The 16,446-nt window shown below is 43.7% G+C and overlaps 1 protein-coding gene across 1 annotated transcript; it reads right to left on the minus strand.

Annotated features, from left to right (window-relative positions):
* Positions 1 to 176: 176 nt before the first annotated feature.
* On the minus strand, positions 177 to 16,139 carry cse1l (CSE1 chromosome segregation 1-like (yeast)). Its single transcript, XM_062544460.1, has 25 exons — positions 16,023 to 16,139; positions 14,651 to 14,741; positions 14,381 to 14,523; positions 14,120 to 14,221; positions 13,766 to 13,911; positions 13,527 to 13,617; positions 12,951 to 13,058; positions 12,699 to 12,791; positions 12,399 to 12,566; positions 11,899 to 12,028; positions 11,613 to 11,678; positions 10,922 to 11,124; positions 10,743 to 10,827; positions 10,591 to 10,652; positions 8,889 to 9,025; positions 8,688 to 8,791; positions 8,364 to 8,461; positions 7,635 to 7,785; positions 6,847 to 7,055; positions 6,123 to 6,220; positions 5,255 to 5,340; positions 4,824 to 4,905; positions 4,572 to 4,718; positions 3,750 to 3,981; positions 177 to 1,133 (listed from the first exon to the last, which is right to left on the minus strand). The coding sequence occupies exons 2-25, from the start codon at positions 14,733 to 14,735 to the stop codon at positions 1,044 to 1,046; spliced, it is 2,916 nt and encodes a 971-aa protein (XP_062400444.1). The 5' UTR covers positions 14,736 to 14,741; positions 16,023 to 16,139; the 3' UTR covers positions 177 to 1,043.
* Between the last annotated feature and the right edge of the window lie 307 nt (positions 16,140 to 16,446).

Consider the following 16,446-nt stretch of genomic DNA (forward strand, 5'->3'; position numbering starts at 1 on the left):
ATTCAGGTTCAGTAACTTTATCCACCACATTACTGGCGGCTACTTTAGATATAAGAATGTTATGCACAGGCCTAATCCTAAAGGTCAGTCAACGTCATTGCCTTCAGATGCACCGTCACGTTTCAGATTACATGCATGTAAAGTCCTTTTAAATCACTGTGACCCATAGCAAAGGCTATTACACAAGTGCTTCTCTTTATTACCATTTTTAGAAACAAAGCCATGAAAACTAAGAGCGGACATTGAAACAAAAATAAATGGGACGAAACAAAACATGCGACAAAAAGGTAAGAGCAAACAAACAAGGGCTTCGTTTTTGGGTATCCAATGTACAAGTTCTCTCCTGTTCAGTAAAACCTACAGTAAAGGAAAAACAAATGCTCCCCAATGATTGTAAAGACATCAAATTTCATCACAATTCACGGCCACAGCAAAGCGGAGTCGGTGAAATCGTCATTAGCAAGTCTGTTTTTTTTTTTTTTTTTAAGGGGATGGAGATTCCTTTTTTCCTAATGAATGATGTAATACAGAACAACTGAAGTGAAAGCCAGCAGCTAGACAAATCAGATGAACACACGTTATAACAGCGTTCCGTGTAACTGATGTGGTCCTAGTTCCAACTGTCGGAGCAGAGCAGCAAGCTGATTGGCCCAAAGACAAGAAAAGAAAAGCAGAAAAAAAGAAAAGAAAAGAAAAGCACACCACTGATGTAAGGCTGTAACTCCCGATCATCATTAGTGGTCCTCTTATGTTCATTGCCCTTTTGTTTTTGTTTTTCTCTAAAAGCGCTTAAAATTCCCTGGGCCATCAAAAGGGCTGTGATAGAGTCAGCTTCCCAATGTCTCCATTCAGTGAAATGTCAAAAAGTCAGAGCAAAGTGTCCAGTTGGGGTTAAGTCCAGTCCAGTTCAGTTCAGGTCCGTCCGTCTGTCTGTCTGGTTCCAGGAAGTCGATCTGCCGGGGACAAGCCTTCCACACCCTCTAGCTGCTCCCCTCACACCCGTGCCCTTCTGCGGGCAGAGAAGGGCCAAGCCATCGGGCTCCTCACACCAGCTGTACGGTGGCAGCCTGTAGGTAGCCCTGCAGGTACTGGAGCGCCTCCGCATTCAGGTTCGAGCTCAGCATGGACGGAACCTGCGGACAAGAGAAGAGGCCACTTGATGACTTCACTCACACAGACATACAGTTGAAAGATGCTGGAAAATCTGCGTTGTGTGTGTGTGGGGATGTGTGGCTTTTATAGAAACTGACACACTAAATAATTCACACAAAGATATTATGGCTCAAGGAGTTAAAGTGGGGAAGACCAACATAGTGGGATGTACTAACTTGTTGGCCTACTAGCCAAAGTAGCTGGTAGATGATTTTTTTACAGCTATTATACAGCTTTTCAGAAGGCTTCAGAAGTTCTTTAGTTCCGCTGCAAGTTCCATTCAAATGAATGGGCCTTCCCAATGTTCGGAGGTCCAATAATTTTGCAGATTGTGCTGAGGCGGAATGAACGAATTATGTTGCTCTATCTTGGTCAGTAATCAAGGATCTTTGTTATAATGAACACTGCAAAAATATGACCGTGGCAACGGGTTTTGAGCTATGACATATCTAGTTGTTTTCTCAGCAGATGCATGAAAGGGTAACCAACTAACTGTAAAACTTGTGAAGTTTACTTTTCTCGTTTTGGCAAGTAGCTGTATAGCCTATTGGAAAATAGAACACCGATGCAAAGCGTAGTTGGTATGGAAAGCCAGTTTATTGTGACTAACGGAAGTAGCCTATTCTCACAGTTGATAAGCAGCCGTTACCCACACGCCATAGTGTCACAGTAGGCCATAAATAAACAGCCACCAATACAAAAATATACTTGCCACTGACGCTTAGTGGGTGTTAAGGTCAAGCCCTGGTGGGATGTCTGATCATAATGTCTTGGCTATCACAATCCAGTGCTTCCTTTGTTTACGCACCCAAAACCCTAGTTGGGAGCACCTTTTTGTGGCCTTTGGCTATCCCCATGCCACTTGAGGGGTGGCTTCCTTGTTTGCGTTATCAAAACCAGTGATCTTGGAAGGTTTCTATCAGGCCTTTCCCCGTCTGAGAATGGTTTTCAATTTCAAAGCTCCTTATACAAATGTCTAAGCTGCTTGTTCATCTTTTCTGCCTGCCAGTGCCATCTGACTCAGTCATGGTAATTACAGTAATCTATAATCTCAGCAATCTAATCCACGTCCTATGACACTCATTGTTACAAAAAAATTATTAATTTAGCATGTCACAAAGACTGAAAATAAATAAATAAAATCAAAATCAAAACCTCAAGTTCCTTATAACAGAATTAAATGTTATAATTGAGTAGCTGAAACATTCCTAAAATTACAGGAGATTAGGAGAGAATGCTAATTCCTTTCTAAAGTTAGATTAGATTCACATTTTACGCTACTGGTGTCTGCCCGGCACTAAGCCAACAGCAGGACGTGCAATCCTCTTAATCCTACAGCTGACCACTATAGAGTAGATCGGCACAAAGTCAGCACTGTTTCCCCTTGAATTTCTGTTACTGTGGCAGCGGTGTTGTGGTCGTGACCATGAGACCGTGTCATTAGTTCTTACTGAGCAGAGCACTATGCTATGCAGTTGTACTCATAAGGTTACACTTTCTAGCATAGAATACCTGTATGTGAAATATTGGCCAATTTGTGGGAAACATGAATGCTCGTGCTGAAAACATTTTATTTGGGGATAATGGTTATAGGGATAAAGTGAGGTAATTGTATGTGTATCCTTTTAAAAGAATACGTGAATCACCCTGATCAAAACATTACATATACTTGAGTGTTTGGACTGATAATATACACAAAGGTTGACACACTCAGGTTTAATGGGCTATTAAGGGTACGCCTCAACATCTATGACATATTTGTTTGTAATTAGTGCTTGTGTATAAAAGTCTGAGTTTCTTAGTTTCTGGGAAACCTCTGCACAACTTATCAAGGGCTGCACTAACTCTTTTGGTTACTGAGCCATGGGGAAAGCAAGAGCAGTTCAAACTTTTGTTAGAAATTAACTGTATAAATCTAGAAAAGGATAAAAAAAAAAGAAAGAAAAAAGATTGCACTATTTTGTGATGGCTGATGGTATAATTTGAATCCGCGAAGGTAAAAATCATGTGTTTTGCCTGATAGCTTGTGTTTTCTGATGAGTATGGGCACATATTTCACAGACTTTATTATATGTAAATTTATGAGCACAACTACACTGTTATGTACAGTACTCATTGTCTCACTTCACTTCTGGCTGGTATTATTTGCCCAGAAGATTAGAACTATAGCATTACTAGATTACAGCTTGCTAATGTTAGTCTGGCTATCACTATACTAAGCTCAATCTTTTAAGATTGAAAATTAGTATGGAGAGTCTGCACTTTATTTCTACTGCACAAGAGGCGTGATCAATGGACACCGTTCAAATGACTCCGTACGCCTGGAGTCCTTCAACCAATCAGACTATTTATCCGGTGTTTCCAGCCTGAGCTGCCAGGCAAAATCCAAAATTCGGCAGCAGGTCAGGCAGGGTTCTCCCAGCCTATGCTAATGTATGAATGTAATCAGATGTGCTTTCATCATGAATGATACAATTTCTGCAGTGGTGCGACTTAATTAGCCATGACAGTGCACCGCTGCTGAATGCAAAAGGCTATAGGATCAATACAGGTCATCGATTTCCCTTCAAACGTGTCTCTTCTCTTGTGGAACTCACCCGTCCTGGGCAGGCGGTGGACAGCTTGTGCAGGGACTGAGCCAGCAGAATCTTGGGGTTGCTGACGGCCTCGCCGATGGGGTCGTGCTCCTTCTTCCCGGCGAAGGCCAGCTGCGAGAAAGCAGTCTGGTAGCCGGGCGTGTCCTCGATGTCGATGAAGTGCTCGTCGTCAGGGACGCTGTCGTCCTCCGGTAACTCAAACAGACCAATCAGGGCCTGCAGCAGAGGCGTCCTACCAAAAGAGAGAAGTCAAGCATCCAACCCACACCATTGGAGGGAACAGAAAAGAAACCTCAACTTAAGGTGCAAAGAGCAAGTGAAAGGATGTTCAACATTTCTAAAGAGAAACAGACCAACTGCAAGAACCATGTGCAATGCATGTCATGATCCCCATTGTTAGACAAATTAGAATGATCAACAGAGGGGCTACATTTTACAAAGGGGCTCAGGACTGAAATAATCAAAGAAGAAACAGGCGTCTCCCTAATGCCTATTCTTATTAGCAGTTAAAAGGTAAATCAAAACACCATGTGATGATCACACACAGAAACAGCCTAAACCAAGGAACAGAAGTATTTCATGCCAGCCTAAGATTCAAAGATTCAACGTACAGAAGTGCTATGAAAATGGCAGAGAGGCTACGCACCAGCCCTACCCTTCCCTCCTCACATAGGTGCTGAAACTGGCATACATCTATTACATTCTTTGAACTTCTTCAGAGTGTTTTAAGTGTTCAGCATTTTCCATAATACTAAGCCAGGCAAACAAGGCCAAACAGAAAGCTCTCCAAATGTGCGCTCTCCAGCATGGTAGCATTCCTACCAGAGCTTGGTGTACTCTGTGTCCATCATGGCAGGGCATTCCGTCAGGACCTTCGTGATGCCCACCGCGCAGATCTTTTTCTCCACCGGGCCGGAGACTTTCTGCACCTCCGGAACGACTATCTTCTCCAGGACCATGCCGAACATCCTGACAAGGATCAAGTATTAACACTGGTGTACAGCCCATGAAAAAGCACAACGTTGAAAGGGTGTGAGATGATATGAAAGCATAAAATGTCACTGCACGACTTACTTTGGCTGGATGCTATCAAATATCTCCTGCAACGCAATGGCTCCATACTTGACAGCGTACAGGTTGATGAACACCAAAAAGCCTGTGATGACAAAACAACTTCTTTAGATTACACATATCCAAACTGGTACTTCCCTCACTGCCAATAGGCCTGAAGATAAAATGAACACTAGAGGGATTGAGGCAAACAAGTCTCTTTACTGGGCTCTTCTCATTCGTCTTTTTTTTATCTATCCTCCCTTCCTTCCTTCCTTCCTTCCTCCAGCTCGTTCCCACTGATCTAGATAAAGAATGGTGGGGCGGCAACAATGGAATAGTCTGTCCAGTGTTCTTTATAGACCAGTGCGAACGAGCCGGAGGACCGAGGACCGAGGAGAGAGGAGAGAGGTTGAGAAGGCGCCATTGTAGCACTGAGCACACAGAGGACTCACTCTTGATGAACTTGGTGGTTTTGGAGCTCTGCAGCCTCTGGAACAGAAGGATGAAGATCTGCTTCCTGTACTGCATGATGGAGTCTCTGAGGACACACAACAGAACTGCACTGAGTAAACATGTCATGACAAGCAACAAGTTTTACTAACGGTGTTCATTGTCTCATTTGTCCTATACTATTGATGCAATCTTAACACTGCTGATTTCACAAAAAATATTTTTTTACATGACACTACAAGAAAGTGCAATCAAAGCATGCACATCCAATTAAAAAATGGGAGCTGGACTGAAAACTCAGTAAAAAGTAAAGAAAAAAAAGTTCAGGCCCAAGCCGTGGCGCGACTGGGGGGCACCTGCACCGCACGCCGGCGACCCGGGTGCGATTCTCCCGATTCTTCGATTTTCCGGATCCCACCCCATCTCTCTCCCGCTCACTTCCTGTCGCTCTCTACTATCCTAAAACCTAGAGAATGCGCGCACATCTAAATAGTGCAGGTGCTGGACCAAAAAGACGTGAAAAGAAATGATAAAGGTCCACACACTGATAGCAGCTCCCAGGTTTATTTAGCACAACGTATTGGACCAAGGTCCTTCATCAAGTGCAACCAGTGTGCGGACCTGTATCATTTCTTCTCTCCACTATCCTATCATTAAAGGCATAAAAGCCCAAAAAATATACTAACAAATAAATGTAAAAAAAAGTTCGCTGCAACCAAAATTCTGCTGGCCTGTAAGCCCTTCCTCAGACGTATGAAGGAAGGGCTTACAGGCCCGAAACGTTACGGTTTTGAAATATTTTATATATAAATATTTATTGTGATCGTGAAGCCAGCCTCTCTAGCGTAGAGTAAGGGAGGAATGCCTTACGGTGGCATGTGCTCGATGATGCTGTTGAGCAGGTAGAAGCCTTGGTGGTCGTTGGCCTTGGAAGCAATCAGCTTCTGGAACACCCCCAGCAGCCCGGGCTACACAGCAGAAAGACAACAGGAGTCAGAATTCAACTACAAACCCAAGCAGCTTGCATCAACACACTGCAGAAACAAGAGGAAACAGTTTGCAGCACGAAAAACAAGTCATTATAGAGGTCTGTTTTGCTTTCCCCGCTCCTGAACACAAACGGTCAATGTAACGGTCAGGCGACACTAGCATTATTTACATGCACTCTTCCTTCCTCAGTGGGATTGATTAAGAGTCAAATGCCTTGGTTTTACGTCGTACTAGGCGGTGCAATAATTGGCTAGGTTGTGGACGAGATGTTAAGATGTAAGCAAAGCAATACAGCAACAGCATAATTGTAATGAAGTATTTTCACAAAATAGAAAGTTTGTTAATGTTACAAAAAAAGTAGAGGGCAAACACAACATTTCTGCAGTATAACAGAGTTCACATGGCTGTTCAATCAGATTCTTAAAGGAATACACCACCCCTTTCAATCCAATTGATATTCTATTCTGACTAATTTGACTTCCGACTGAGGCATGAATCTGACTCTGATCAGATATGCCCACATAAACTCAACCACCTCCACAACCTCATAAAGGAAGCGACGAGGCCGTCTGATAAGGACTCCTCCACTTAAAGCCTGACTTACGATCTTGTCGGCGGCACTGCTGGCGATGGTGGCGCCTCCCTTCTGCAGGTAGGCCTGGAGCAGGCGCACCAGAGGGGGGATGTTGCCGGTGCGCTCCCACAGCGCGGGCTGCAGCAGGTGGGGGAACAAGGCCATGTAGGACGAGGGGATGGAGTTGGAGTGGATCTCCAGCAGCAGAGACATCACCTGGAACACGTATGGCACAAACTCTGGAGATAGAGGGAGATAGAGATGGAGAGAGGGAGAGAGGGAGAGAGAGAGAGACAGGGTTATCATAACATCTAACATCAGGGTAATAACGTTTTTATTTGAAGAATAAAGTTGAAATATCATGTCGACTTTATCTCGACACAACACGTCCATCAAAACTAGTTTGAAGAGAGCAGCCGCTGCAAAGTAGCTGCCACTGAAACTGGACAGTCAGTCTCAGACTCAATCAGTTGGCCAACAACTCAACAAAATCTCTTGTGTAGCCTAGATGATTTGATGCAATTGTAGAATTGGGTTTAGCAACAGCTACACCAACTAATTTTGACGGTTGAGAACAAAGACGAAATGTCGAGAATAAAATCGACATGATATTTCAACTTTATTCTCGAAATTTCGAGTTCAATGTTGACATGTCGAGTTTAATCCCATCATGACAATGTGTGGCCCTAATACTCAGTCATAGTTTTAAGATGATAAACTTCACAAGCTACATAAAAAAAAAATTATTCAACTTCTGGGAAGTAATAAATCAATAACATTCTGTGTTAACTAGGCCTCAACTGCAACTCTGCCCTCACCTTGCACATCATTCTGCAGGATCTCGGTGAAGACGGGGAAGAGGGCCTCCTCAAAGCTGCCCACCGTGGTAGGGTTGGCCTTGCAGGTGATCCTGATGGACAGGCACAGGGACTCAAACAGGTAGTGGTTGAAGTGGGGCTTGCTGGGGTTCTGCGGGACGTAAGAGAACAGACACACTCAATAGTCAATAGCTAGCCTGGAAAATCCAGACCCCGGTAATCTTTCAGATCAAGGGTCTGGCCAGTGGCCACGAATAATGTAATGGCCCAACTCGAGGGGCGGCACCATGCATGCATTTGAAAATCTCACTGCACGCAATTGGATAACACTACGACCAATGTTTACTGATTTTGAACATTGCAGCGCGGTCATCATCATCTTAGTTCGCCTCTGGCCTGCCTTTACCAGATACACTAATTTGATTGGTTTCTGCCAATGCCTGGGGTAGAAGTAACGGGCATCATTGCTCCTTGCCAGAGCATCTTGGACACAATTCAAATTGGGCTCTCAAGAGAACTCTGCATTTCCAGGGTACTCAATAGCCATAAATAGATAAAGAACGCTTTATTGTAAGACAAGTCTGACATTTTTCTTCTATACTGGAAAGTGCCTTCTCATTTCAGCACAGGAGGAGCAGCAGCAGATGCTTTAATTGAGTGACCATGAACAAGTGGAGAGGCTCTTCGTAGAGGACAGGAAATGGAGGATGATGTGCTGGTTGAACTTACCTTGCTGACAAGGAGGAGCTTATGCGTAAGCTGTCCAATCAGAGTGGGGACGTAGGGCACAATAGCTTCCTGTAAGAGGGAGAAACTGCGCATGATGGCTGAGAGAGAGAGAGAGAGAGAGAGAGAGAGAGAGAGAGAGAGAGAGAGAGAGAGAGAGAGAGAGAGAGAGAGAGAGAGAGAGAGAAATGAATAACACATAAATAAAACACAAAATCTAACCAGAATCTAATCTAATCAACAGGACTGGAAATAGAGCTTCCAATGGCATGCTGTGCTCACAGTATCCCACGGATTAAAGAGAAAGTGACGCGAAGTGCATCATACCCTTCATGATGTACTCGTTCTCTGATGAGCCAGGAATGGCGAGGGCCTTGAACAGATGATTGAGCAGCTGTTCCGTGAAGGGAGCCATCTCTGCTGGAGTGATGCTACAACACAAGCAGGTGTTACAACCTCAGCATTTTAACAGTGCGAGTGACACCAGATTGACATGGTCTAGAACAGCGGTTCCCAAGTTCATCTTACAGTGTGGAGCTGTTGGGCCCCCTCATGGTGAAGAGTCTCTCGAGAGCGTGAGCGGCGTAGGTGTGCTCCACGATGCTCTCGGCCTGCAGGTGGGCCACCAGCAGAGGGATGGCCTGCAGGAGCTGCTCCTTGGGGAGCTACAAGCAGAGGAAGAGTGGAGAGGAGGAAGAGTGGAGAGGAGAATCAGAGGAATGGAGAATTATTGCTCGTTGGTGTTTTGAGCCCCGAATAGTCTTCCAGGCAGCACTGCCACCATTGACTTAAAGGCACCTAATTTTAACCCTAACCCTAACCATAACCCATGCCCAACCCTTCCAGTGGGGTATACCAGAGACACTTATATATGAGGAGACACTGCACTGGAAAAATCGCCCATTGAAAAGCATGGGGTAACTTCGTAACACGAAAGATGGCGGTTGTTTACACCGGTTGGCTATGGTTTGCACATGTCCCGCCTCTTCCAGTGCCGTTGCTCCAATCATTTGGCCGATCCTTGGCGGTCACGCTTTTTGAAGGCTGCGTCGTGAAGAATAGAGCATGCGCAGTCCAAAATTACCAGTAAGAAAAAGGCTTTTTAAGCGTTAATTTGATACAAAACCACCAAACTTTTTCAGCGATTTTAGTCAGATTTTCATCACGATTTCAAACATGTGATTTTTATGTCTCTTACACCTCGGAACACGGACATCCAGCTCTCTCCCCATTCATTTAGATAGAGCCTGGTCTTGTTCCGGTCAAAGTCGCTGCCCGACCCCATGGCCAATATGGCTGCCGAGTGACGTGACTTGCTTTAAAAAGACTTTGGATATACTACGAATCTCGATTAGTGGGTTAGCGAGGTATGTTGCGCTCAAAGCCAGGGTATGCTGTCATACGAAAGTGGATTTGTTTTAGCGTCGCTGTATCACCATGGTATCTTATGCTCGCAACCAAACCTGGTCGGGAGCAGGTTATGTGCTAAGTTATAGCTCAAATCGTGAAAAACTACCGCCCTCTGGCCAATTCTAACCAATCCATTATCTTGAAAAACGAAGTTCTCACGTGTGCTAATCTGTCATACCTCGAACAGGTTCAGTCACGCCTCTGCAAACATTTTGAAACTCGAAGGCGCTTTTAACTATGTTGTGCGTGCAAATATGTCACTACTATGGACGTGCACACCATGCAATATTTGATGACCATCGATTTTTTGATGTTATGGGTTGGACACTAAAAAAGACCACCCTAGATTTCTCTGCCGCTCATAAATGCGGAAGTAATCGTTGGTTAACCTAGGCTGTCTTGTGCGTCTCCACGTTTCCCAATTGGTCAGTCACCCCAACCACGAAAACGCGCACAGATCTGAGCTGAAAGCCTAGTTTGATAAATTCATCCTTGAGTGAGTTTCGTAGTACCACTCAACTCTGATTGCGACTTTCGTTTTTAGCAATCCAGGTTATCCAAAGAAAACCTGGTTATGTTCAACGAGATTCGTAGTATACCCCACAGGCCTTGAAGACAACATAGGGGGCTTGAAACACCAAGAAACAGGACTATTAGTGACTGAAACCATACAGCCGTGTTTGTGCTTTTCAGCTGCACCTGCGATCTATAACCGCTTGAGAAAATGCATTTCCATTTTCTCTCCATTCGCTCCCATTGTATATCTGTTACGTATTAAACAAATGTGAAAATAATATATGTATTCTTGAACCCAATTTACCTGACTCCTGAAGATCATGACATACTTGATGGCATCAGCTTTTAATACTGGAAACTCGTTCACTGTAGATATGGAATACAAAAATTGTATGAAGCTCGTGTCAAAGCAATAACAAAAGAAGAGCAAAGGATCAGGTCAGGTGAGGTTTTTACCATTTTGAGACTTCAGATCTGGAAGAATGTGGTTGACGAAGAACTCTGTCAGGTTCACCAACTCGTTGGCCTGTGTAATTCCATGCTACAGACAAACAACGGAGATCCACATCATATACTCACAAACAACAGCAGAGTATGGTCTAACATTAAAAACAGAGAAGCTGAACAGGCAGTACCTTCTGTGTCTGGGCTTTGGAGGCGAGCGACGTGACCAAGTAGATGGCAGCGTCCTTGTGCTTCCAGTTGGCTCCTGGGTTCTTGGCGTGCTCTGCCAGCATGGAGTTCACGTAGCCCGAGAAGATGGCCGTCACAGGCGCCTCAAAGAACTTGCAGAGGCCTCGCACCAAATCACAGGCCGCCCTTCGCCGCGTGTCAATATCTGTAAGGCAGGGAGTACGGTTGTGATCATGACCAGTAGTATTTAGTAGTGGTTAATGCCTCTGCTCTTGCACGGTCAACAATACAAACAAGATTTCTGAACATGGGCAGCACTTCAAAAAGCTTTGATACAACACATACTTGGTTGCATACCAGCTTTGTTGTTCGCCCAAAAGTAAATAGTGTGCTCAACAGTGTGTAAATATCAGTGTTTGAAACAAGACAGATGCCAGTGAAAGGCTACGATCTATGGCTTATAAAGACCTTGGCCGGGTTTCCCAGAATCGTTAAGAAGCTCTTAAGTGCTAAGAACTTCTTAGGAGCGTTCTAAGAACGTTCTAAGAACGCTCCTAAGAAGTTCTTAGCACTTAAGAGGTTCTTAACGCATCTGGGAAACCCGGCCCTTGTAAGGCGAATGGCATGAAGAATATTATTAGAAGAGAGAGCCAAGAGGAGAGAAGTGAGAAGTGAGAATGTATAATGCATTACCAGAGCCTTCCAGGTCTCTTCTGATGTACTCCTCGGAGTTATCTTCAAAAGCCTCTTCATCTGCACCTACAGAAGATAACAGACAGGGAGGGCATTGCTGCTTAGCCTGATGCGCTTCCTTACAAAGTATAATGCACTGATGCATTTAATTGCATTCAACAATTACTCAGACTATCTAGGTCATATATCGTGAACATATCTTTTTCCATAACAAAAGGTTAAGAGAAAGAAAAACAAATCCCATATCTTCAGACAGAAATGAATTGGGAGGGCTCTTAAAACTAACTTCTGAACTCCATGTTGGGGAGGATGACCTTCTCACAAATGCTGGTGAGCGTGTTCTGGTCCTCAAACAGATGCTTGTAGTGTGGCCGCTCACAGACCGATGCCAGGAACTGGATGGCATTGCTCACCAGCTGTGACAAAAAGCAGATATGGTCAAATCAGGTGCGTGATCACCACATTTATTAACACAGTCAGCACAAACAACCAGACAAACAAAGGTAAAGACCCACCAAAGATAAACAGGCAAAGAATATGGAAAAAAAGCTACAGTTTGTGTTTGTTTTCAGTCTTGTTGGCACAACATTAACGCTTTTCTAGATTTGCATAAGAGTGCCGTCTTTAACTCAGCTTGTTTTTAACTATAGACTACCAGCACTAGGCTACTTCCAGTGAAACACCAACCTGGGGGGGGGGGGGAGTTCTAAGTTCCTGTTGTGTGGAAAAAAAAGTGACTTCCTCTTGTCATTACACTACTTTGGTCAGCGCCAGTGTGTCACTCACCAAGTCATACTTGACCTCCTGGCCCGTGGTAACTAGAAGGTTCCAGATGGCTGTGACAAAGCGAGGTAGGTAGGGCTGGAATTCCTCGTCGTATTTCTGAGCGTAGAGCGCCGCGTTGTCACAGATCTGAGACTTGAGCAGCTCCAGTAGGCCAGCTTCTTCTTCATCCTACAGATACCAATGCAACCAACATGTCAGGCATTGAATTTTAGCTTTTTTTTTGCCTTATTGGCAACCTCCTTTTGACATGGAAAAGACTGAGGGAGTATAGAGATTCTCAAGACACTTCATATTACTCACATCGGTCTGGAGAAGCTTATTATCCAAAGTCAGCAGGTTATGGAAATTTGACATCCAGGTCTCCATGTTGTCCTCAAAGAACTCGGGTAGATCCTATTTAAATACCAGATTTGATGTCCTTAATATCACACAAACTAATTACAATACAGACACACTATTCCGCCCACACACACATTTTTTTTTATCTCCCGAGGGAACAGACAATTTGACCAATTGCACTGACAATAATGTTAGAGAGAAGAAAATGCCTACCTGAAAATTAAGACTGTAAAAGAGTTTGGAGATCAGTGTTAGGGAAGAAAAGAGGACCTTCAGGGCATTGACATCTGTGGCGTGGGTCTGGCAAAGCTCAATTGTGGCCTTGAATAGAAACAGGATAAATGACTCACACAGTGAAGGAGCAGCACAGCCATATTTGAGCTCAATTAAAACCCACACAACCCTAAGGCGGGGATCACACTAGCCAGCGGCAAGCGGCAGGTTTCCTATTGTTCTCTACGGTTCGGCAGCGGAACGGTGACAACGCTGGCGTAATGCTAGCGTTGAGCAAACCGAGTTGAACTTGGTTCAACTTTGAAGCGCAACGCTCGGCTCGTCACAATCAGTTTGGGAATGTTTAGGTATTTTAACCAATCAGATTCGTCTAAGGACGTAGTAACAAAGATTGAACTTAGGAACGAGATAGAATGTTTAGATTTATTATTATGGTCTGAGCGTTGCGTTACGCTTGCCGCTGGCTAGTGTGATCCCCGCCTAACAATTGGGTCACATCAGTGAGGAACAGTCCCAAGGAAGCTTCTGTAAATGGTGCAGCAGCCAATCACATACCTTGAAGAGCTCCGTCAAGGGCTGTGCGAATGTATCCAGTACCAGCTTGATCTCACTCCACAGCTCATTGGACTTGAACTCATGACGATATCTGTGGCCATATTATGGAATTATTAGAGGAACATATCCTGCAGCTACAAAGTTTGTATACACAGAGTTCACACGGTGTATGGCAACCTTTCAGTGTTCTTTGCTACATTTTTGAACACACAAAATGCTTCACCAGTACGACAGCTCACCTTTTGAAGAGTGAGTGTGCAGTTCGGAGAATACCGTTGATGATGTGGAAGTCTCCGCTCTGAAAGCGGGTCACCATCTCGGTCAGCAGGTCTGGCCATTTCTGAGGGAAGTCCTCTCGGCCAATGATGCTGATTGCATCGCTCAACTGTATAACGAAGCAAATGGCTTTATAAATAAATACAACAACAACAGACTGCACCTTCTTCTTTTATACAACTCTTGCCTATATGATGATCTGTGGTGGTATGGCATTGTTATCATAAGTTATGCAATGATATTGAAACTTACAGCTTAGTGCTAACATTCACATTGAGAGCTAAGACAGATGAAAAGTTCTGAGGATTAGAGCATACCTGTTTTTGAATCTGTTCAGGACTACTGAGCATCAAATTTACAATGTTTGCCTTAATGGCTGTCCTGTCAACATCAGAAATTTTGTTGGGTTCATCTTCAATCTAAGGGAAAGAGACAAAATACAAATATCCTGACATACTGTAACTCGGGACACGTTGGACTTCCTCAAGGCAAAGAATTACACACAATCACATTAATACAAACCCTTATGAACAACCAATCATGTGTATTTTGAGTAGAGAAATAAAATGCCAACTCACTATACGCCAGTTCCTCTTAATGTAGTTTTTAAAGGTGACTGCTGCACACACGCGAATCACATTGTCTTGAGACTTCTCTAGTAATGTGAGGAGCAGAATGGGATAGTTCTGGCTTCCTTCCACAGATTCAAGGAACTTCTCAGCTGTGGAAGAAATTCACTGGTCAGTCATTCCATAATATAAATAACTTACACGGGAATAGCAAAACCTTAAAAACTAATCCAGCTATTTTAAAAGTTGAGTGAGGTGTGAGTTTTTGGCACATCATACCTGGTCGTCTGACTGCAGGATCAGGATCCAACGTCTTCCTCATAAAATCGGTTAGGGAGTTGAGATTCGCGTCGTTCAGATCCATGGTGCCCTGCAATTAAAATACAAATGTTTGCATATTGCACGGGACAAATATACAGTGTCTCATAGTAAGAACTGTCACAGCCACGGACATTCTGCTTACAAGACGTCCCCCTTTCAAAGCTTAGAAGTGTAACGTCCCTGTCAAACCAACCGATCTGACTTGAATTAGGTTACCTTTGTATTTCCATCACAGCATGCAAAAACTGATCTTGAAATTACCGTTGCTTATTTTCGCTCGCTTGTACCAATGATGAGGGGTGTTGCACCAGATATCTACCGCCAGGTAGCTTAGGCACAACTGTGTAACAATACTGCTAGCTGGCTGGCTAACTAGCAAGCAATGTTAGCGTCAACTATGTTTGATATTATGCTTTAAGATCATTATCTAGTGAAAGTTACCAAGCCAATCAATCACTGCGGTCATACTTGCGCGAAAGAAACATTGCATAAATGTACTAGTAGCTCACATTTGTATAACATCACGTTAGGACCCTGACTCTACGTATGCTAGTCGTAGAGCTAATATAAAAGTTAGACATTAGCTGGGCGAGTTCATAACTTATGAATGGATGCGAGAAAGTAATTTGCTATTATTAGCTGGCTAGCAACTAGCCAGCTAACACAAGTAGATTAAGGTTAGCCATCTGGTGTTACCTTTCAAAACCTTGCCACTATAATGTCACCAAATGTCTTATTATAATTCCATCAGCAAATATGGGATATATCATCCATTCAACCTCAAAACGGGCAAGTATGTTTAATGACATACAACTACAGGGTTAAGATACAGGATACTAACTTGCACAGAGAACACCTAAATGGAGCTAGTTAGCCAACAGTTGATGCTAACTAGTTAGCTAGCGTCCCATGGACTGCATATCATGTGGGATGGGTCGAATGAAACTCAGTCATACTACCGACAGCTAACACAATTTGCCCATGCTATCCCCGACATGCTGGTGGATCAAGTATTAGCGCCTTAATGTCGCTTCTACGGATTACTTTGGCGAAATGGTGATAATTACCAAGCCAGAATGCACGACAATATACACAATCCAGGTAACGTTAACGTTATATAGCGGACTGCTAATTTCTGCATCATAGCTGGAAATAACGTTAACGTTAGCCACTTCGCCATCAAGAAACGTTAGTTACCACGCTAAGTAAACCCTACATTGTAAACATCTTGAGACGTGAACAATGTAATATTGTGTATCTGGTGTAGTGGTAAAATATCAAAAACTGCGCCACTATTCAATATATTACGACTTAAACAATTAAAGCTTACCCCGTTTTTAAATCCAGTGGCCTAACCGGCTAGCAATGACAGCGCAGGAGTTTGCTCAGCTTTCAAATGTCTCAAACAACTACGCGGTCACGACTTGAAGCATGCGCAAAACTGACTACAATACCCCGCGCATTCGCAGAGCTGTTTTAACAAAAGCAAGTCCACAGATGATTATCTCAATCAAACATTGTGTTTTATGATTGTGTCAGTCATATGGATTTTAAGATTTTGCCAATTACACAAATACTTAACTTCCCTGTAAGAAGTCTCAGATTTTCAGATGTTTCTACTGTAGGCCTACCCAAAACCATACAAATGTAGAGGAGACCGCGTGCTGCATTCCCTCACACAGACTGGCCAAGATATTCTATCTATATAGCCTATCTATGTATCTATCTGTCTGTCTGTCTGTCTGTCTATTTGC

Source organism: Sardina pilchardus, chromosome 9, assembly GCF_963854185.1.
Source record: "Sardina pilchardus chromosome 9, fSarPil1.1, whole genome shotgun sequence".
Lineage (NCBI taxonomy): Eukaryota > Metazoa > Chordata > Actinopteri > Clupeiformes > Clupeidae > Sardina > Sardina pilchardus.

What these genes read in the sequence shown, in the direction of transcription:
- cse1l (XM_062544460.1), bottom strand. Translation starts at nt 14,735, where the DNA reads ATGGATCTGAACGACGCGAATCTCAACTCCCTAACCGATTTTATGAGG. An exon ending in GCACACTCACTCTTCAAAAG is followed by an intron (nt 13,618 to 13,765) that starts GTGAGCTGTCGT and finishes ATATGGCCACAG; the next exon opens with ATATCGTCATGAGTTCAAGT. An exon ending in TTTACAGTCTTAATTTTCAG is followed by an intron (nt 12,792 to 12,950) that starts GTAGGCATTTTC and finishes GTATTTAAATAG; the next exon opens with GATCTACCCGAGTTCTTTGA.